The sequence below is a fragment of the Mixophyes fleayi genome, chromosome 9 (assembly GCF_038048845.1).
Source record: "Mixophyes fleayi isolate aMixFle1 chromosome 9, aMixFle1.hap1, whole genome shotgun sequence".
Lineage (NCBI taxonomy): Eukaryota > Metazoa > Chordata > Amphibia > Anura > Limnodynastidae > Mixophyes > Mixophyes fleayi.
In genome coordinates, this window is record NC_134410.1 from 14827474 (window position 1) to 14850539 (window position 23066).

Here is a 23066-nt window from a genome sequence, read left to right on the forward strand (position 1 = left end):
TCACAGAAATAATGACAGAATCTCTTCACGCTCATGCTGTTAACCCAGGGGCATTATGAGTTTGCATGGCCATAAAATACCATTTAAAGATAAATGATTAAGTAATAAGAAATGAGATTAAGATAATTAAATTTGCCCATGATGCCAGATCAGATGATACAGTAAAATAATTTCAATACACACTACATAAGTAATACAGGAGCGGGGGCCAAGGTGTTTTAATGTCCAATCAAAGATGCTGAATCACGCAGGGATAGATATAACTTTGAAGACACAGTTTCTCCTGCTGAAGCACAAATGCATTGTGTAGTCAACGCTGGATTTGGCCTTACACCCTACATCAGCTCCTGCTCATTGCTAAGCCTGGCCCTAAGCAAAAAATGAGGAATTAAATACATAATTCCACAAATTTTATGCAAAATCTAATTATATTAGACACAGACAATTCTAATACTGGCCCTGAGTGTTAAAGGTGTTTGTCCATAGATACATCAGCCCCTAACTGTCATAAAATGACAATTTATCTGTAAATCCCCCAGACAAAGGCATAGGGAGGACATAATAAGGCACTCAGGTAAAAATCATAACTTAACCATTCACTGAGGTTTGTCAGCAATAACACACATTTGAAAAACGGGAGATCTCCTCTTCTCTTTCCCAACTCTCAGCAGTCCCCCCAGAGCCGGGTCCATTGCTTAGCTGGGGGTGGACTCCGGAGCCACTTTGTGGTTCTACAAGTAAAGTGTTACCTGCCCACTCCATTACAGACAGCTGAAGGCCCTTTCAGGCCTTAAGTGATTATAGTCTCATGTGCAAAAGCTGAGACTATAATCATTTAAGGCAGCTGGGACATCACTGGCTTCTCAGGATCCACCAATCCAAATAGTACATTTCTGCCAAGCTGTCAGTCACTCTCTGTCTGCTGTGTAAAACATAGACCTTCCTCCTAACATGGAATCCTGCTGCAGAGGACTGAAATAGAGCAGAGTGGACTTAGTTACGTATAAATACTCCACTTATTTCATATATGTTATTCAGATCAGTAATGCACAACATTTGATATGTATTAATGCCAAATAGTGTCTTTACTTACCCTTTAAAGAGCTTTACTTTGCTTAGATGGGTATAGATATATGAATATTTATTATGAGATTTCACTGTATTTACATGTTTTCCCAACCATTGTCTCATCATCAGTTCTCTCTCATTCCTTCTACAGATACATCTAATCGTAAATTAGTCATTAAAGAAGGCGGCCTTGTGAACATTTTCATGATCATGGATGCTTCAAAAAGTGTAGGAGAGGAAAACTTTAATCTTATGAAGGCGATCTGCGAAATCTTCATAGAAAAGGTATGGAAAATCGTATAGATCACCAGCAAGAACAGAAAGTATACATGAATGGGAATAAATATGTTTGAAAATCATCTTCTCCTGCTAGATGGAGGGAGAATTAATCAGCTACATCTTCTAGGTTTTCGCCAACATTCTTCATCCCACGGACCAAATGCTCTTTCCAATGGGCGCCCCATTTTTCTAACTCTAATTGCAGAGTTCTTTGGTTTGTAAGATTTAATCAAGAATTGGAGATCTTCTTTCACAACTTCCTTTAGCCAGTCCATCATGCGGAACACATTAATATGGAAGTCCTGAGAGTCAAATGGAACCTAGAGCGTTTTAGACCCTTTACAACTGTTAATTGTCCCCCAACTTTCAATTTCCACCTAAAGAAAAGAAAAGGAGACTTAGGGGTAACTTTATCAAGCTGTGAGTTTCCGGTGGGTTTGAAGTGGAGATGTTGCCTATAGCAACCAATCAGATTCTAGCTATTATTTTGTACAATATACTAAATAAATGATAACTAGGGGCCTGATTCATTAAGGATCTTAACTTAAGAAACTTCATATTTCAGTCTCCTGGACAAAACCATGTTACAATGCAAGGGGTGCAAATTAGTATCCTGTTTTGCACATAAGTTAAATACTGACTATTTTTTCATGTAGCACACAAATATCAAGTTTAAATTTCAGTGTACAAATAAGCTATCAAGTATTTGTGTGCCACATGAAAAAACAGTAATTATTTAACTTATGTGCAAAACAGAATTCTAATTGCACCCCTTGCATTGTAACATGGTTTTGCCTACACTTGCCTCACACACTTTCTTACAGCAAACAATCTGTTGGATCCTCTTCAGTCAGGCTTTCACTCTCAACACTCCACAGAGACTGCACTGACCAAGGTTGTCAATGATTTGATCACAGCAAAAAGTAAAAACCATTACTCTTCTAATTCTCCTGGATCTCTCTGCTGCATTTGACACTGCTGACCACACTCTCCTCATACAAACGCTACAATCCCTAGGTCTTGAAGGCACTCTCCTATCCTGGTTCTCATCCTACTTATTTAATCGCTCTTTCAGTGGTAATTTCTCTGGATCCACCTCTGCTCCGCTTCCTTTATCAGTTGGAGTACCTCAAAGGCTCAGTCCTAGGTCCTCTGCTATTCTCTATCTACACCACTTCTCTTGGAAAACTAATAAGCTCCTTTGGATTTCAGTATCATCTCTATGCGGATGATACACAAATCGATCTATCCTCTCCTGATCTTTCACCATCTGTATTGACTCGCGTTACTGACTGTCTTTCTGTCATCTTGGTTGTCTTCTTGCCAACTCAAACTCAATCTTTCAAAAACTGAATTAATAATATTCCCACCCAAGAACAGAAGCTTCCTGCCTGACATTTCTATTTCTGTTGATAACATGACCATAAATCCCACCACACAATCTCGCTGCCTAGGTGTTATCCTTGACTCACAACTATCATTTATTCCCCACATCGACTCCATATCTAAATCATGTTACATACATCTAAAGAACATTATCAGTATATGCACATATCTCACACAAGACACCGCAAAAACCTTAATTCATGCACTCATCATTTTCTGCATCGACTATTGCAATTCCCTCCTTACTGGTCTTTCCAAAATCAGACTTGAACCCCTACAATTTATTATGCACGCAGCGGCTAGATAGATTTTCCTTGCAAACCGTTCTTCCTCTGCTGAGCCACTTTGTCAGTCTCTACATTGGCTGCCTGTATTTCAACGAATCCAATGTAGAATTCTTCTACTAACATACAAGGTCGTCATCAAAATTGCACCGACATACATTTCCTCACTTGTCTCAAAATATCTCCCTATTCGACACCTCTGTTCTGCACAAGATCTGCGTCTCTCTTCCACTCTCATCACATCATCCCATTCTCGGTTACAGAACTTTTTTCGGGCTGCACCCACTTTGTGGAATTCCCTCCCTCGCACAGTTAGACTTTCCTCTAGTCTCCAAACCTTCAAGCGTTCTCTGAAAACCCACCTCTTCAGACAAGCTTATGATATTCCTCAACCACCATCTTAATCTCCCTAGGTTACCTTATTACCACCCTCTACACAGCTAACACAAGACAACAACCCTCTGACCAACATTGGTACACACACAGCCCACTCAGTACTTTTACCTTTGCATTCTAGCTGGTCCAGTGTGCAATATGATGTAGCACATGCCCTTGTGTTTCAAACTCCCATTGTCCTATAGATTGTAAGCTTGCGAGCAGGGTTCTCGTACCTCTCTGTCTGTATGTATTACCCAGTATTGTTTTATTAATGTTTGTTCCCAATTGTAAAGCGCTACGGAATTTGCTGATGCTATATAAATAAATGATGATGATAGTAGGAGAAGAGATGTGCGCTGCCGCAGCCACTGAAGGGGGCGTGCCAACACAGTTATAGGGGGTGGCCACACAGTAATGGGGGCGTGGCCAACACGGGTATGGGTGCGCCTCTTTAGACATGACATATTATGTATTAAAATGGTATTGCTCTCACCTACCTGTTATTGTAGCTTTCACAACCTGGTATTGGATTCTTGTGTGGATCCTGGCATGTTGGGACCTATTTGAACAATCTATAGGTACATGAAATATGGAAAATAATAAGTGAACAGAGTACATAACAGATCTAAGTATGTAGTATACAGTACATAATATAATACAGTATATAATTGTATAACAAGCAAATATGTGTGATAAAAATAAATCACATATATCTATATATTTGGAAATGGTCAAATAATGAAACACAATTGTAAGTGTATAAGAGAAATGGCTGCCTCTAGGGGCTCTGCAACCCCATACAAAGATGCAATAACATTTATGCATATATATATATATTTTATAGTTTTTGTATTGGGAGACATATTGTTGGAGGTTTTAAATTTGATGTCATTTTCTCTCATCATTATTAAATGTATATGTTTAAGGGTTTTTGAGGGTAATAAAACATTACATTTATCAGGACACCCTCGCAGACACATCATGACACCCCCACCAGTCACATCTCAACACCCCCGACAAGACTCATTACAACACCTCCCCAGACACTTTACGACACCCCCCAGACACATTATGACACCCGCAGGCCACTGTACTTACCTATGCAGTGCCCACATGCTTTAAACACACATGCAGTCCTCTGCCCACATGCTTTAAATACACATGCCCCTCTCTGCCCACATGCTTTACTCTCACTTGTCACCCTCTGCCCACATGCTTCACACACATATGTCCCCCTCTGCTCACATGCCCTACACACACGGAAGATTTCCTGCTGCCTTATACGTACCATGTGACTGCTGCAGCCATATACCTGGTGATGTCACAGTGAATCTGATGGGGATCTAGCCACTAAAGAAATGCGGGTCAGACAATAAATTATATTTTTGCCCGTCTGTTGGTCCAGTGGTAATGCGGTGCAGGCAGCCTATACAGTGTGCGCATAGCCGGCCGCATTGCATACTTCTCAATGCGGCTGCATTATCCATTCATAGAATATTGTACTACAATATGTAGTATGCTGAGTAGCATACAATGCGGGTGGCTATGCGCATGCACATGGCCCAGCATGCACATGGCCCAGCATGCACAATGTGAAACAGCAATGCTGACCACTGTGCCAACAACCTTACACTCTATGCTTTGCTGTATGACGGTTTTCAGCAATTTTTAAATCATTGTCTGTGACTTTTATTGTTTGCAGTAGATGATTTGGTGAATACTCCATCATACTGTCTCTAAATGTGTTTACAACTAACTAAATTGAATGATAAAACAATTCAGTTAGAACACATTGGTGAGGGAAGGTTGTCCACATTGGGTAAAATATGTATATATTGTGTTTGCAGGTTTCCAGCTTTGACATCCTGCCTAGATACGCTGTCGTCTCTTACGCATCATTCTCAAAAATTATTGTGAGGCTCTCTGACGATGACAGTGCGAACGCAGATGAAGTTATTGAGAAAATTAAAGAATTCCAATATTCAGGTAAATCAGTTTGTTTTAGATGAATTACATTGTTTCTTACATCAATGGTGTCTAGCACAAAGTAGAACAGAGAAAAAAATAAAGATTATTAATAACTGCTGGATAACTGAATGGTAAAAAAAAATGGATGTTAGTGAATTTGGATAAAAAGGTCAGCTCAAACTATATCTGCCAAGGCCACACATCCAACTCTGGGACGGAGGAACCAGATCACTCTCAGTTTCACAGTGGTCATGGTTTTTTTCATGGTCATAATTTTCCAACTTCAGTAACAACTGAAATTACCACACATTGATTTCCAGAGCTACGTTGCTATATTTGACCAACTTTTTTTTTGCAAAATTGCAGCATATGTGGCTTCTTTGTAAATTATGTGTTTCAACTTTGATTTAATCACAATTCATATTGTATCTTTTCTCAACTACCCTGCTCTTCTTTCCACAGAACATGATGACAAACAAGGAACTAATACACGTGCTGCCCTTCTAGCCGTTCATGAAATGCTCTCTCTGGAAAATCTAAGAGACCAAGCAAAATTGCATAATACTTCCAATATTATCCTGCTTATGACAGATGGTGAGCATATCCCACATTGCACACATTCTGTCCCGTAGATCGAAACTGGTCCACCACTTGTGACATATACAGAGAATATGCCCTTCTCACACACTGCCCACTCAAAAGCAATCTTTGCCTCCACACAAAATTAGCCAGTGCCTTTTGCACTCTTTATAGTCACAATCAGTGGCCCTCATTTACAAAGAGCAACATAAAGATTTACCATGCAAGATGGTGGCGTTTGCGAAAGACAGGAGTCAACACCGATCAATAGAAGGAGTTGGACAGAGTACGGGGCATTTCTTGCAAAGTACATTTCTCTTTCATCCAATCTGGGGGACACTGCTATCTGGGGGACACTGCTACTATGAAGAACATTGCTGGTTCACTGAAACTGGGCACTTGGGGGTTAGCAACTTCAAAGTCTGAAACTCCTCTCATCTGTAACCCTTCATTAACGGAGTCTCCAGTTTCCACTTAGTGCCCAAGGAGTTTAGGCAACATATTAATGGGTATTTTATAGGTTAGTTATGAGTTTTTCTTCTTTTTTATCTTTTATTGTATTTACAGCTTCCTTTCAATCCCGTGCGGGCCCAGCTACACATCTCTCTCCTCTGCTCTGATTACATTGGAGGCAGTGCTCAGTAAGGGGATATCTACTCAGTGAATATTAAAACAAGGGAGGAGGGTCCCAATTAAGCTGGCGCTGAATAGCAGTAGTTTTCCAAATGGCAACGGAGCTCCGGAGCCACTAGGAAAACATTAGGATCCGTCACTTGCTTTGTGAGCTATGGAAAGAAGATTATCAGTGACTCCTGCACCTTCTTAATACAGGACTGTGGGGGTTTTATTTTAGGGCTGAGGATACTAGGGACAGGAGGGCTTGCTGAGGCTCTGTTCTATGGAAAGAGAGCTCTCACTATACTGAATCCGAGGGGGAGGAGCACAACATTGGTGTTGGTTTCTTCTCCTTGGTGGTCTTTACTTCAGAAAGGCAGAATTCATCCTCACTTGACATTCCTGTCAAGCTGTGAAAAACATCTCCCATGTTCAGCTTATAGGGGTGGACGATGCAGTGCTTAGGCTCCACTCCTCTACCAATCCATCTCAAAAAGGCTCCTTCTGTGAATTATTTCTAGGAAGGTTTTTGGGGGCTAGTGAGTAGATGTTAGACCTAGAGGACTCTCCAGTCCCTGATACTGTTTTATCAAAAAAGAAAAAAAAGGTATTCTCTTTTCCTTCCTCACCCAGCTGTCTGATCTACTTGAGAAGGCTTGGTCTAAACTAGGCAAGAAGTTTAAGATCCTACATAGTTTTGCCTGTGTTGTATCCTTGTATCGCACCACATTACCACATTTCTGGTGCCACATTACTTAAGAGTGGTACAAACTGGAAATGTAAAGGTACATTAAAATGCATTTTTGTGGCAGACTTAGGAGGACCAATGTTAACCTCTGCTTGGCTTAACAAGGCCATTAAAAAATGGTCAGAACAGGTTATTGAAAGATTGCAATCTGACCAGCCTAAGTTACAATTGCTCCCATTGATTGTGTCAGGGGCCATCTCCGCACTTCCCCTGTGTGCCGGATATGGCTGTCTGTCTCCTCCTTCCGCGCCTGTTTCGTTGTTTAGCAAGAGGACACTTCTCCTCTTTTCTGTGCGGCACATAGTGGGCGCTTGCATAGCAGACACTGCGTCCCATTTGCTAGACAACAGGATGCTTCTTGCTTTCTTTGTCGCCGGTCTGTGACGTACCGACCACCAAATCCACTCTTGGCCAATCAAGCCTCTCTCCACCCTATAAATAGGAGGTTCTGGCACCACAAGGGTGCCAAAGTATTGGGTCAAACCTAGTTCCAGTGTTCTGCCTGCCTGTTCCACTTACCTGTATCCTACTTCTCTGTTCCTGTGTACTTTTGGCTTGTCCGGCTTGTTTCCTGACCTTCCCTTTGGATTGTGATTTTGGTTTATTCGGAGCTCTCTGGTTTTGACTCCTGGCTTGCCCTGACCATTCTCTGGACATCCCTTGTAGCTTGATGCCTGGCTGGTTCTGACCTGAAACGTTTGACTGTGACTGTCTCGGAGAACCATGACCTGCCCACCCCTTGTGCCCAAGTCCATACTGCCTTGCGGGGTTCCCTGGTGTGCATTAGGCATTGTGCCTCCTTGTTCAGTTGCAATAATACAGGCAAGTGGTCCCATCCAAACCTCAGTTTGTGACAAGTTTAAACAAAGAAGAAAGGCATCAGATTATTTAGGCGCAGTGGCTCTGGATGAGGATTTAATGTCTCGTTTTTAGCAGTGTTTGCGCCTAGGTCTTCAGATAATCTCTTCAAAAAATTCTGTTTTGGTTCCAGCTCGGCTCACCTATGGTGCTCAATCCTTTGATGATTCAGGGTTTCTTGATAGCTGTGCAGCCGGTAACTTCCTTGACCTTGAGCTGGCTCGGACATTTGGAATTCCATCCATTAAGTTGGAGTCTAGCGTTACTGTTTATGGTTTGGATGGCAACCCCTTGACTGGGGGGTAGGATTTTGACCAGGACTCTGTATCTGGACTTTCATGATGTATTTTCTAAGAAAAAAGCAGACACTCTGCCCCCTTATCGGGAATATGACTGCGCAATTGACCTTTTTCCTAAGTCTAAGTTGCCTAAAGGACATCTTTATGCCTTTTCAACTCCTAAAACTCAAGCAATGGAGCAGTATGTGAAAGAGAATCTCCTGAAGGGGTTCATACGACCTTCTAAATCTTCGGTAGGGACTGGATGCTTCTTTGTAGCCAAAAAGGATGGCAGTTTGAGACCATGCATTGACTTTCACGGTTTGAACGGAATTACAGTCAAGAACACGTATCCACTTCCCCTTATCTCTGTACTTTTTGATCAACTCAGATCTGTCACAGTTTTCTCCAAAATTGATCTGTGGGGTGCTTATAATTTGATGCAGATAAGAGAGGGAGATGAGTAGAAGAAAGCCTTTAATACCCACTCGGAGCATTATGAATACTTGGTCATGCCATTCAAACTCTGCAATGCCTCTGCAGTTTTTCAGGATCTCATCAATGACATGCTGCTGGAATTCTTAGGCAAATTTGTCGTGGTTTATTTGGATGACATTTTGGTGTATTCACAATTTTTGTCTCAGCACCGTCAACATGTCTGGGAGGTGCTCCAAAAACATCACCAACATCAGTCACATGCAAAATTTGAAAGTATGAGCTCGTAGTTATCCGTGTGACCTTCCTGGGTTATGTCATCTCCCCTAGTGGGTTCTCTTTGGATCCTGACAAAGTCAAGACAGTCCAGGCCTGGGTGCTTCCCACCAATTTAAAGGCAACACAGAGTTTTTTGTTTTTTCTAACTATTATAGAAGATTCATTCACTAATTCTCAACGTTAGGGGCACCAATTACTGCATCCGGACCCAGATTTACCTATTATTGTTAAGGTGGATGCTTCAGATGTTGGGGCTGGAGCTATTCTTTCCAAGAAAGACCTGCAGAATCAAAGACTGCACCCTTGTGCGTATCGTTCCCGGAAATATTCACTCACCGAGATCAATTATGACGTAGGCAACCGTGATTTATTAGCCATCAAATGGGCTTTCGAAGAGTGGCGACACTGGTTGGAAGGAGTGACTCATTTAATTCACCTTGAACCCTAGATAAGCCCGATGGGCCTTCTTTATTACTCATTTCAAGTTGTAATCACTTTTCGTTGAGGTTCTAAAAACATCAAAGCGGATGCATTATCTCTGAGCTTCTTGTCTTGCCATGCTCTGTCTCCTAACCCGCAACCCATAATTCCATCCGCCTCAATCCAAGCTGCTTTGAATTAAGACCTTGGAGTTACGCTGCGCCAATTTCAGCGGATTGCTCCTTCCCAATCTCCTACAGGCAGGTTATTTGTTCCTGTTCATCTCAGGAAAGCGGTAGTTGCTGAATGCCATGACAAAATACTGGCAGGGCACCCAGGTGTATCTAGGACCATTGAAGCACTCTCATGTTGGGTTTGGTGGCCCACTTGGTCTTCCTTTGTTAGGAATTAGATTCTGTTGTTGCCAAGAATGTGCCAAAAGTAAATCTTCCAGAAATCGCCCTTCGGGTTAGATAATATCTTTGCCTGCTCCAGTAAAACTATGGACACACCTCTCAATGGACTTTGTTGTAGATTTTCCATGGTCCTCTGGCCACAATACCATCTGAGTGGTCGTGGATTACTTCAGTACAATTACCTACGTTACCTAATGTTCGAACCCTGGCCTCGTTGTTAATTCATCATATTTTCCGTTTACATAGTCTCCCTTAGGACATCGTCTCGGACCGGGGGTCACGGTTTGTCGCTCACTTTTGGAAATCCTTCTGCAGTCTCATGGGAATAAAGGTTAGCCTGTCATCCGCTTACCATCCGCAGTCCAACGGTAAAACGGAAAGAATATAAAAAACAGTCCTTGGAACAGTTTCTGTGCTTGTATGTATCTAAATTTCATGATAATTGGTCCTCTCTACTGCCATGGGCTGAGTTCGCGTATGATAATTCTTGTCACTGCTCAAACCGTATATATCTCCATTTTTTTTCAACCTCGAGCGAACTCTCTCTCCTATTGTTACTCCTGGTTTTTCTGGAATTCCTACTACTGCTTCACGACTCAGATCGATCTGGAAAAAGGTGCACTCTGCGTTACTTCAGGCATCCTTAAGATTCAAATCCCTATTCGATCGCCATCGTAGAGCTTGCCTTTTAAAAGTCGGTGATAAAGATTGACTTAACACCCGGAACATCAAACTCAAACAGCCTTATGAGAAATTGGGACCCAGATTCATTGGACCTCAAAAAAATCAATCCCGTAGCATTCAGACTCAAACTGCTTTCATCTTTAAAAATTCTGAATACATTCCATTGTTCTCTCTTGAAATCTGTTGTCGCCCCTAGCAAGTTCAATTGGCATAGACAGCGGCCAGTCAATGTGAATGGGGGTCATAAATTCATTGTGGAAAAACTTCTTGATTTCAAGAAAGTTCAAGGGCAGATTAATTTCTTAGTACACTGGAAAGGCTACGGCCCAGAAAAACGATCCTGGGTTCCATGGAGGCGTCTCCACACTGACAAGCTTCTCAAAGAGTTCTTTAGAAAATTCACTGGAAAACCTGGATGCCAGGGTGCCTCGACCCCTCCTGTAGTTGGGGGGGAGGCACTGTTGCGAGCCACGGTGGTGCCTCCAGTCGCCGTGACTCACTGGGCCCCTCTGGCTGCATCCCGGACATCTCCATGACAACCGGGATGTCACTTCCAGTTTCGTCCCGGCCGTTGTTAAGGCAACGGTCAGGACGCCTTGTTCTAATTGCTGTGTCCCAGCATGAAGGGGCATCGGGCGTGTGCGCAATATGTTTAATTTAAGACCTGAGACTGATTACACTGCTGGGAGTCTTGCATCCTCATTAGTTCATCTATGTATTTAAGGCAGGAAGGACTTAGCCTCCCTGCCGGTTATAGCGTTCAGTTCTTGGTTGCTGACCTACTCCTGTACTCTGCGCCTAATTTCTGGATTGATCTTTCAGTGTATGACCTCTGGTTTATTTCTTGGATGGTGATATATTGCTGGTAACCCTGACCTCTACCTGTGACTCAGATATCCCAGTTTTCTGCCGGTCCTGACCCTTTGTCTGACCCTCACCTTGTTGCCTGCTTATGCCCTTAGACATCAGCCTGTTCCTGATCACGCTTATCTTCTGCCATCACCCTCTTGTCTATGCTACGGTATTATCCATAAGCTTGTACTACGCTGAGTTTAAGACCTGGCGCCATCTGAGTACCTGTGAGCGCGACAATCTCTAGGGGAAATTCGGCTGCTATTGGTGAAGACATGTACCGCCTGTTCTACAAGCTTTTGACAATAGCCATTAGCAGTGACAACCTAAGGTGATATCTAGTTTCCACCGTAACCAAGATATAGCTTCTCTGAAAAAAAGCTGTATCTTCGGCTGAGAAGAGCCAGTTGTTCTTTCTGTATGTGGGCAGTCTCTATTTACTTGGACAGGACCTTTAAAGTCTGGAAGAAGAATTCTCTTCAGTTTTCGTATGACGTTTAGAAGATAGATTGGCCGGCTAATAAGCAGACTATTGCCAGGTGGATCAGGGTTACTATTCACCCGTCTATTATTACTAGTTCTAGGAAAGCTAGTTGAGCGAGGGCTTCCTGGGCAGCGTGGCAAAGAGCATTGACCGAGCTGCTATGTTGGGCAGCCACTGGGTCCTCCATGAATACCTTTTTACAAAATTCTACCTTTTCAGGTTTCTGCATCCAGGGAAGCGAACTTTTAGTGAAAATTGTCTGGGGAGACACTACGTTTCCAACCTTTGCACTCAGTTTCTGAATGTTGTTTCAAGTTTTCTGTTGCTCCTTGTATTCTTCAGCTTACCTGAAGTTTACCTTTGGGGCTTTGTAAGTTATAAATTGGTGACTCCGTTGATGAGGGGTTATGGAGAGGAGAAACTTCAGACTTTGAATTTGTTAACTCATAAGTATTCCACTCCTATGATCTAGCTCCAGAACCCATGGTAGCAGTGTCCCCCAGATGGAATCAGATAAATGGATTTAGCGTAAGTACAAAAATCCTCTGCTTGTACGATTGCACCTAGCTTTATAGAGCAGGGCAAAAACAAGCTCCTCTTTTGCGAAGCAAGATTATTGAAATAAGAGAAATAGATGGAGAGGGTGCATGTTTAGCGGTGTTCCTTGCTCTGTGGAAGGGAGCACAATCATTTCCACTCAGCAAAATTATTTGTTTTGTTCACTAACTCTGAGCTGGCGGAGAGTGGATCTTGTCCTAAACTTTTTTATGATAGGCATCTTGTCCCTTCCAGTTGTACTTCGGCAGAGAAGTGCATTTCTAGGTGCACTTTGCCCAATGTGAAAACTTCAAACACACAAAAGTATCACCTTGATGCACACAGTGCAGTTCTACGTGAATGGGTGTACAATTAATGAATTTTGTTGTGCACATCGAGTGCATGTCATAAATGAGGTCCAGTGATTGTGCACCTTCTTACAATCACATCAGTGCTTTGTCTTCCTCCACCTTAGCCACAATCAGTGCCACATCTTCTTACAACCAGTCAAGTGACTCATGCCTTTCCCCATAGCAACAGACAATGTGTAATTCTCCTTTTCCTCCCAGCCACAACTATTGACTACAGTCGGTGTGTCATTCTCCTCATAAGTACAGTCTGTGTTCTTCATATTTCTCCTTCTCACAACCACAATAACTGGTTCACCCTTCATTTCACAACCACTCAGTGTCCAATCCTTTTCCTCCTCACAGCCAGGGACAGTGCATCATCCTCTTCTTCCTCACAGCCAAAGACAGGCCCCACCTTCTTCCTCTTCACAGCCAAGGACAGTGCCTCACCTTCTTCTTCCTCACAGCTAAAGACAGGCCCCATCTTCTTCCTACTCCCAACCAGTCAGAGCCCCATCTTCTTTCTCCTCACAGCCACAGTTAGTGCCCCATCTTCTGTCTCCTCACAGTCAGTGCCCTATCCTTTTTTCTCTCACAACCACAGTCAGTGCCACCTTATTTTCCAACTTACAACCATTGTCAATGCCCCATCCTATTCTCCTCACAACCACTCTCATTGTCCCATTCTCTTCTTCGGACAAACTGTCAGAGCACCCTTCTCCACACAGCCACTGCCAGAGCCAGTTCTTTCACACTTCTCAATTGTTTATTTTTTAGGAAAACATAATATGGGAGGGGACCCAACTTTGGAAGTCGATAAGATAAAGGATCTACTGGATGTCAAGAAAAATGGAGACAAAATTTTGGGTATGTAAAGCACCTTGGAGAATTGAGTGTCCAGGTCCATCAAATGGTTATTAGACAAAGGAGAGCCCAGAGTCCTCCACTCTCCCCTTCTATCTAACATTGTTAAAGGTGAGGTCGTTTTCCACCTTCAGATGAATTTGATTCAATGTTTTGCACATGCCATCCTGCAACTTTTAGTATTTCAATTGCTTTCTCTTTTTAGTGTTCTTCTCTGATGTTCAGCAATGTGTTTATATGAACAGTTAGAGTTGTTTATTCATTTCTTATGCTATGTGGTACAATATGAATCTGCTTTTTGGATACAATTCTATTCAGCAGAGAGAATATGTCAAATAGGCCAGGGCAACCTAAAGAAACAACTCTGCCCGATTCAATAAATACATGAAAATGAAGTATAGAATGAATCTAGAATAAGAAAGCAATGTGTATAATGTCAGAGGACATGTGCAAGCAAGTAAATTAAAGTGGTCTGAAGGTGGGCTTCCCTTAAATGAGTAAAAATTGTAAATATTATATTTTCATAAATGGAATAGTCCCAAAATAAATAGTTTACATGGATTTGTCTAGAGAATAGTCCATATTCCTTAGATTCCTCCATAACGTTGCTGGCAAAGGATCAAATCAACTTGAAAGGCACAGGGAGAGCCAGGTGCAGGCCGTGGTGCATTACCAGCAGTGGAGACATCAAACATGGTACATGTAAAGAGCTATGCATTGTACCTAGACATAGGTTGGACCCTGTACTCATGGTAGGTCACCACCAGCATGCTGCAAGGTCAGCTGTGGCAATCATCTCACCGACTGCTTCCAAACACCAAAACTGCAGAGACTACTGCCAAAGGGCTTCATTAGCAGACTGGTGAATTAATACCTGAATGTATAACGTGACTTGGTGACTTCTCTAGGAAACATCTGAACACTTATCCGATAGCTTCTTCCTCTGAAGCGCTTGTATGGTGATGTAGACCTGCCAGAAGTAATTGGTCCAAAGTGCATCTAGACGTAGAACAATTAATTGTCTACACCTACACTGTTTGATATCTTCTCTATTATGCACCAGGGTCTGCACCAATATTTTCTTTTCCCTAAGTCTAATAGTAAGAAGCTTCCACTGTGGATTTAAAAGATATGTGTCACGGTTGCATACAGGAATACAGCTGGGAGCCACGAATATAGTGAAAACACTCTGTTTATTTGCAGAAATGTACAAAGCAGGTAATCAAGTCTGTAGAAATAAATACCAGGTGCAAGCTGATACAGGAAATGATATGATTGTTCAGAAACCAGCTGGTAAACAGTTAATGCAGGGAACCAGGATGTATGAACAGATTTCCAAGCAGCATAAACCAGAGGAGCAAGGCAGGAGGAAGAGTCCACAGGCTGCAACAAGGATATGACTTCACAGGATGGAACAACAGGAAATGACATCAGGATGACAACAATAACCAGCCATGTGTGCTGGGAGTGACAGGGTATATAAAGGGAAAACCACACCCATATGCATGGGATAATTGGAACATGAAGGTTAACCCCTAATGCACACAATAAGGCACAATAGCAGCACCTCTGGTGAATAGAGGTACTGCCAATACAAATACAATGATAAAGACAAAAAGGCAGGAGCTGCTATGCAAAGCAGCATTCAAAAGGGAGATGTAGCAGGCAGATCGTGACAGTACCCCCTCCCTTAAGGGCGGATTCCAGACGCCAAAATATCAAGAATGTCTGGGTTCATCTGAATCATAGTCCAGAATTGGGCGGCAGACATGGCAGCAGGCCCGGACTGGGCAGAAGACTTGGAGGGGATAGTGCTGTGAGAAGCCTCGGAAGGGGCAGCGCTGTGAGAAGCCTCGGAGCAGACAGCACTGTGAGAAGCCTGGGGGCAGACAGCACTGTGAGAAGCCTGAGGGCAGACAGCACTGTGAGAAGCCTGAGGGCAGACAGCATCAAGTGGTAACTCGGGCTGGACCGCATGGACTGGCAACTCGGGCTGGACCGCATGGACTGGCAACTCGGGCTGGACCGCATGGACTGGCAACTCGGGCTGGACCGCATGGACTGGCAACTCGGGCTGGACCGCATGGACTGGCAACTCGGGCTGGACCGCATGGACTGGCAACTCGGGCTGGACCGCATGGACTGGCAACTCGGGCTGGACCGCATGGACTGGCAACTCGGGCTGGACCGCATGGACTGGCAACTCGGGCTGGACCGCATGGACTGGCAACTCGGGCTGGACCGCATGGACTGGCAACTCTTCTGGAGCAGACTGGAGAGACAGGACCCCCTCTGGAGTAAACTGTAGCTCAGGAACAGAGACAGCGGCTGAAGACTCTGAACTGGACACAGTGGCAGGAGGCTCGGGACCGGACACAGTGGCAGGAGGCTCAGGACCGGACACAGTGGCAGGAGGCTCGGGACCGGACACAGTGGCAGCAGGCTCCAAGCTGGAGGCAGATGATGACACCTCGCAACAGGAGACAGAGGCTGGCACCTCGCAACAGGAGACAGAGGCTGGCACCTCGCAACAGGAGACAGAGGCTGGCACCTCGCAACAGGAGACAGAGGCTGGCACCTCGCAACAGGAGACAGAGGCTGGCACCTCGCAACAGGAGACAGAGGCTGGCACCTCGCAACAGGAGACAGAGGGAGTTGGTGCCTCAGGACAGGCGGCTGGAGCTGGCGCCTCAGGACAGGCGGCTGGAGCTGGCAGATTGGGTCTCTTCGCAGAGAACAGGAATGCTGGAGCATAAACAGATTTGGAGTGCAGAGAGGAAACAACAGGTGATGGTTCAGTAAGCTGATGTGGTCTACGGATGGGACAGTCCTGCAAGAAATGTGCATTGATGGCACAGTAGAGACACAACTTGTTTGTTATTCTGTGACACCGTTCCTCTTCAGTCAGATGGGGGCGTGGACCACCTGTGAACTGGGAATTTGTTACCCCATAGTTCTTAGAAAACAGCAAACTCGTAGAAGCACTTTTAAGAGGTGCTGCTTGCACAGGTTCATCAGCAGAGAAGGTGGATTGAAACAGATCAGCAGCTTCTGAATTAGGAGGGACAGAATCTGACAGTCTCCTGAGTGGGTCCAAAAGCAACGTAGCAAATTTAGCCAGCTGGGAGCGAAGCAAGATAATGTCCATCTGTAAAGTTTGTAGCAGTGGCAATTCCAAGTTTGGTAAAACAGACATGTTGCAGAAAACAAATGAAAACTTGATTGCAGAGAAAAGGTCCCAGAAATAAAAAACTTTCACCTGACTCCTAAGCTGTTTTTTGGGCTGGTTATACTGTCACGGTTGCATACAGGAATACAGCTGGGAGCCACGAATATGGTGAAAACACTCTGGGCTAGATTTACTAACAGGCGTGTTTGTAAACCCGCCGACTTTCGGCGGGTTTGGCGGCGGTTTAGCCATCGCCGGATTTACTAAGGCTAAACTCGCCGTCCAAACGGCCAGAAATGATGTTTTTTTAAACCCGCCTCTGTATAAAGCGCCATGACGGTTTCAACAATGTTCAACATACAAACAGCCGGATTTACTATTAGGGGGTTTATAAAGCCGCCGGAAAACCGCCATTCAATAGACCAAAATGAAAGCGCTGCTTGTGAGCAGCGAGATTGATCAAACAGTGTGCTGTTTCAGATATTTGGTCAATCAGAACATAAGAGAAAGCACCTTTGATATTTTAATCATTTGGAAAATCATTATTTATTGCTAAAGGGACAAAATAAATGTAATAATAATTTATGAAAGAATTTTTTTTATATTTTTTTTTTTAAAGGGACACTGTTATAGCATTATATTTTGTAGAAAATGTGAATATATAATATTATTAACTGATTGTTAATGGTGGATATAATTATTTATGTTGCACAATTTGTCATGACATATTGTCCAAATAATGTAATAATTAAATAATTTTATCCCCTTTATATAATGAAAATTTTTTATTCCCTCATAAGATAATATTTTATTCATTTTGCCCCTTAATCAATAAATAATGATTGCCAACATAATTTAAATGTCAATGGTACTTTCTCTAATGTTCTGAATGGCAAAATAGTTCAAACAGCATATTTAAGCTATCAAGCCATTCTGATGCAGGTATTAAAACTGTCCTGTCCTGTCTTTTGGCTGGCGGTTTTGTGGCGGTTTTGTGGCGGTTTCATCCAAACCGCCGGCGGTTTAGATTTTTCAATCCGCCACACATCGCCAGTCATTTTAAATTGAAGCCTCAAGTCGCCCTATAGTAAATGCGGCGGTTTGAACCACTAAACCGCCGGCGATGAGTGGCGGTTTCAAGCCGCCACCAAACACGATTCTTAGTAAATCTAGCCCTGTGTTTATTTGCAGAAATGTACAAAGCAGGTAATCAAGTCTGTAGAAATAAATACCAGGTGCAAGCTGATGCAGGAAATGATATGATTGTTCAGAAACCAGCAGGTAAACAGTTAATGCAGGGAACCAGGATGTATGAACAGATTTCCAAGCAGCATGAACCAGAGGAGCAAGGCAGGAGGAAGAGTCCACAGGCTGCAACAAGGATATGACTTCACAGGATGGAACAACAGGAAATGACATCAGGATGACAACAATAACCAGCCATGTGTGCTGGGAGTGACAGGGTATATAAAGGGAAAACCACACCCAGGTGCATGGGATAATTGGAACATGAAGGTTAACCCCTAATGCACACAATAAGGCACAATAGCAGCACCTCTGGTGAATGGAGGTACTGCCAATACAAATACAATGATAAAGACAAAAAGGCAGGAGCTGCCATGCAAAGCAGCATTCAAAAGGGAGATGTAGCAGGCAGATCGTGACAATATGTGTATGTCATTTATTTATAAACCGTTTCACATATGTATTTACTAATGTGTGTCAGAGTGACATTTTTTTTTAATATTAAATTAGAATATCATCCAGAAATATTATTTTATTGTAAGACCCCCTTCCCCAACTAGCAAAACCGCTTAGATCTAGTGAATGACCAATGGTCAAAAGAGATTTGACAAGATTTGTCATACTGCAATGATTCCTTGTGGGTGGGTAGACAGCTGACCAATCAGAGCTCTTCGTACAAGAAGTATTGAACAGCTAAGACTCAAAACTCTTATCCAGCAGGTGAAGGGACCATTAATCAGGCAGCAGAGGATGAGAATGTCACAAATGGAAGTGCTCCTAGTCACCGGACCCCTACAGTTGAGCTGTTTTGGGCTGTGGGGATCTTGCACAAACAAAAAATTCAGACTGTAAATTCCAAAAATTTACTGAAAGAAAGAATGAAACATAAAATATGTAGTATAATAGCTGTTCAAAACTGAAACACAAGAACAAATCTGAATAAAAATGTGTAAATATTCAATGTGTACGAATGACCATACTTGAAACAATTGGCTGATCACATCGAAAAATATTTTACATAAAAACAATTTCAGAAACATATATTATTAAAATACTTCTGTAAATGCACAAAACATATAAAAACCCAAGAAGCAATGGGGCAGATTCAATTCTCTAAATATCCGTTCGTGGTGCTTCCAGAACGGCCGCAAGACACCTCACATGGATATTTTTTGACAGAAGTATCACTGATGTTCACTCGAGCCCCATAGAGGTGCGAGCAAAACTCAACGTTACTTTTTACCGTAGTGACGGTAAAAAGGCGCATCCACAATGTTCTTAGGAACATCGTGGACAATTGAATCTGCCCCAATAAGTTCAGCAGAATGAAATAATAATAATACATTTGCAGAATATAAACACATTAAAAAAATAACAGAATACAGGAAAGAGAGCTAAGCATTAGGTACTATAAACCCGTTAGTCATGAGTCTGTTTTTGAAGTCGGCACCTACACCTGGCCTGTAGTGGGTGCAAATGATACAGGATGTAGTCATTCTGGCGACGGTGAATCAGTCGACAGTCAGACTGTCGAAACCGAAAGAGTGATGTGCCAATGTGGACATTGGAACTGTGGACAGAGCAGTCCAAATGTCCACTTGCCGGCACAAAACAGTTCAAACATAGAAAAGGGAAGAAAAAATAAAGCTCCCCCTAAAACAACACATTAAAACTTGGGCTGGAAGTAGAGCCGCCGTACCCGCCGGTACAAAACAGTTAATATAGATATAAAAGATAATAAAAAAAAACAGCATCCCCTCCACATACAAATTAACCCAAGTGCTGCCAGCCTAGGCTGGTACTAGCAAAATTGGGGGGAACAAGCATGGGGTCCCCCTGCCATAATACCAGCCTACCCCAGGCTGGTCAGCAAAGGGCTGGATTCCCTAAGGAGATGGGGTCTGCAACAAAAAAAGCGGACATTGTGACTGTCGACTTTACTACCTGTCGACAGTCCCAATGTCCACATTTTAACAGGCAGACTGTCATCCTTTTGGTGTTGACAGTCAGACTGGCCAGAACATACCCAACCCAATGATACGGCTAAAACCAAGCGTACTTGTGAGAAATCCAGAATTTGAATCGAAGACGTCTGCGTGAGGTCCATTTAGGAGCATGCGTAAAGTCATTTCTGTTGGTTATACCTTTTGAAGTTAATAAAGGTGTTCAGCGGAGTTAATGTGGATGTTACTGTGGATGTCAAGCCACAACGCTTTTGTTTCTTAAACAGGTTGCTGTTTTTTTAAAGATGATAACAACAGATACATGCAGCTACTCACAGTTGCCTGTAGTGCATCACTATTCAACAGTAGAGTGTCAGTAATCAGGCAGTAACAGTATTATGCAGTGTCATGAAGTATGCACTTATACACTTGTATATACAGATGCAGGCAGGACTCTTTGTTATACTGCACAGCAGAATATTGTGGCAGACTCTTCTAATATATACTGTATATATATATATATATATATATATATATATATATATATATATATATATAGGCACTGTAGGGAGCCTCCAGTTACTATTGTGGGCACTTTTGAGGGACTTACACACTATTACAGTAACAGCTAACAGAGCTGCATCCTTTACGTTCACAGTACTAATGGAAGTGGCGGCGCAAAGCCGAACTTCCGGTTTCTTGGGGTTTTTTGCACATGTGCAGAAGCGCATTCAGGAGGCTGATGTCCTGCCCCACTTCCTGTTCTCCACTAGACCACCGGGGAAACAGGTAACCCTGCCGACGGACAGGGAAATAGAGCAAAGCGCTCCGATTTGTTAACTATTTCATGCCAGATACGCCACACAAACGGACTTATGTCCGAACAGGAATCAAGCCCAAAGTGGTGTATAGTGTGTGCCAAAACGGATAGGTTTTTACACTAGTAACACTAAATAACCATGTGAAATACTGAGCCAGAAAGAATCACACATTCTAGGACTAATTGGTTCCTAAGACTGACTCTCTTTCCTGCAATGATAAAGCCCTATTTATTTACAGTGTCCAATCTAGATAACTTGCTTTATCTCATCCTGTTGAATGTACTGGTTCTCAGGTTATTATAAGTTTTTGTGCAGTTACAGAAATATTTTATTGCGTTTCTGTTATTGTTTCATGTAAAATAAACACATATATGTTTTACCTTGTAAGCCAATCCTTTTGAGTGTGATTATTCTGGTCTCTTAAATCGTTACATATTGTAATTTTTATTCAACTTTAGCGCTGTTCTTGTGTTTCAGTCAGTTTTTTTTTTTGTGGGGATCATATAGATGTATAATTGAAGTTCTTGTTAAAATTGTTCATTAACTTACATATAGGTAAAAGACTGCAGAAAACAAGCTAATCCCCAGTGAATTGATTGGCTCGTGAATATTAGTGGCCGAGACCACAAAATGACTGCCAATACAGTCTCTAGGCAACAGATTTTAAGGGATGGCTTCTTACATATAAAACACTGTCACTTTCTTTTCAGCGCATGTAAATTAAATGACTGTCATTGTTCATTCCCATGTCCTCTGTTCCTCAGTCTTTCACTCTCTGAAGTTCGAGCAAATCGTTCTCTCACTTTCAGTCACATGGCTAAATTTCCTCTCATGATTACAGATGTTTACGTCTTCGGCCTAGGCGAAGATATCAGTTTGCCAGAGATCAATGATATTGCGTCCAAGAAAGATGGAGAGAAACATGTTTTCTTGATGGAAAATACAGGCAGTATGAAAGAGGCCTTTCAAGGAATAATAGGTAAGACGTTTCCCATCAGTTGCCTCATTTATTCTCTCTCTCCGTTGTCAAATGCAGGACGTCTATGGTGGGATTACACTTCTGCCCTTTTCCAAACAAATATCACTACCTTACCTTGTCTTTATATACTGAGATAGCTTATTAGGCCCGTTCCTGCTATAAATTATGAATTCATACTTACCAACTTTTTCCCCCTCCCTATCAGGAGACACCGGAGGGGAGGTGAAGTGCAAGGCCGGATGGGGGGGGTGGGGGTGAGGGGTTAAGAGGGGGGGTGCAGGAGCAGGAGCGCAGTGAATCGCATCATTTTGACCCTGCCCCAGTGATGCAATGCCACGATCATGTCATTTTACTAGAGGAAGCAGGGCCAAAATTATGTTATTTACAACAAATCACGTCAAGGATGCGGGAGAATTGTTTGCTTTCCCGGGAAACCTACATTCCAGCTCAGTGGGGAGGTATGTATGAAACAGCCTGTTTAAAGCTACATGGCCATCTAGTAAAAACAGTTAGAGCAAACCCCCCCTCACTTCTTGCAGCCCGGAAAACAGATGGGGGAGTTGAGCGTGAGCTCAATGACCAATAACAACTGTGTTGCGTCTATCACTAGGTGGTAGTAGAGCTTCAAAGCGGAACTGTTGCCTGTATACAAAATGGCCTCTTCCACTGTGGGTAGATGTAGAAATATTCACGAGAATGCCGCCTATCAGTTCATTTGAAGGGGTTCCTGATTTTTTTTCCCCGGGTTTCTGTAAGTCATTGCCCAGAAGCTAATCAGTACTTTTCCAATAATTAAAACTCAGTCCTTTAATCCATCTAGGTGCAAATACTGTATGCTGCAAAGTAAGCATAACATACATAAATATGCAATACTAAACAAATATTATAAACATTACTTTTTAAAGAAAAATAGGATTTTAAATTATGTGTGTCTGCAAACAGTGGTAGCCATAATTATATGAAATCTAAATAGCAGTACACTCACTGAGGAAAGTAGACATCTAAATCAATGGTGGTACAGACCCAGTGAGGATTTGTAGTGATAGTTTCATTAGTGGAAGAAATACACTTTTTTTATCCAAATATTCAAAACTGCAGCTATCATCTACATTGGCAGCACAGATGGACTTGCTGCCTGTGTATAAGC

General features: G+C 42.7%; 1 protein-coding gene and 1 long non-coding RNA gene across 2 annotated transcripts in view; one reads left to right on the plus strand and one right to left on the minus strand.

The window, feature by feature from the left end:
* The window catches only part of LOC142102036 (complement factor B-like), a 67177-nt gene that overhangs the window by 14707 nt on the left and 29404 nt on the right, over positions 1-23066 (plus strand). Inside the window, exons 6-10 of the mRNA XM_075186553.1 lie at positions 1220-1353; positions 5243-5381; positions 5826-5957; positions 13676-13765; positions 21782-21919. Coding sequence (XP_075042654.1) covers positions 1220-1353; positions 5243-5381; positions 5826-5957; positions 13676-13765; positions 21782-21919 — 633 coding nt within the window. The remainder of the gene's footprint in view (positions 1-1219; positions 1354-5242; positions 5382-5825; positions 5958-13675; positions 13766-21781; positions 21920-23066) is intronic.
* Positions 443-23066, minus strand: part of LOC142102037 (uncharacterized) — a 58177-nt gene continuing 35553 nt past the window's right edge. Inside the window, exons 2-3 of the long non-coding RNA XR_012679186.1 lie at positions 3893-3967; positions 443-1724 (exon numbers count right to left, since the gene is read on the minus strand). This is a non-coding gene — a long non-coding RNA (uncharacterized LOC142102037). The remainder of the gene's footprint in view (positions 1725-3892; positions 3968-23066) is intronic.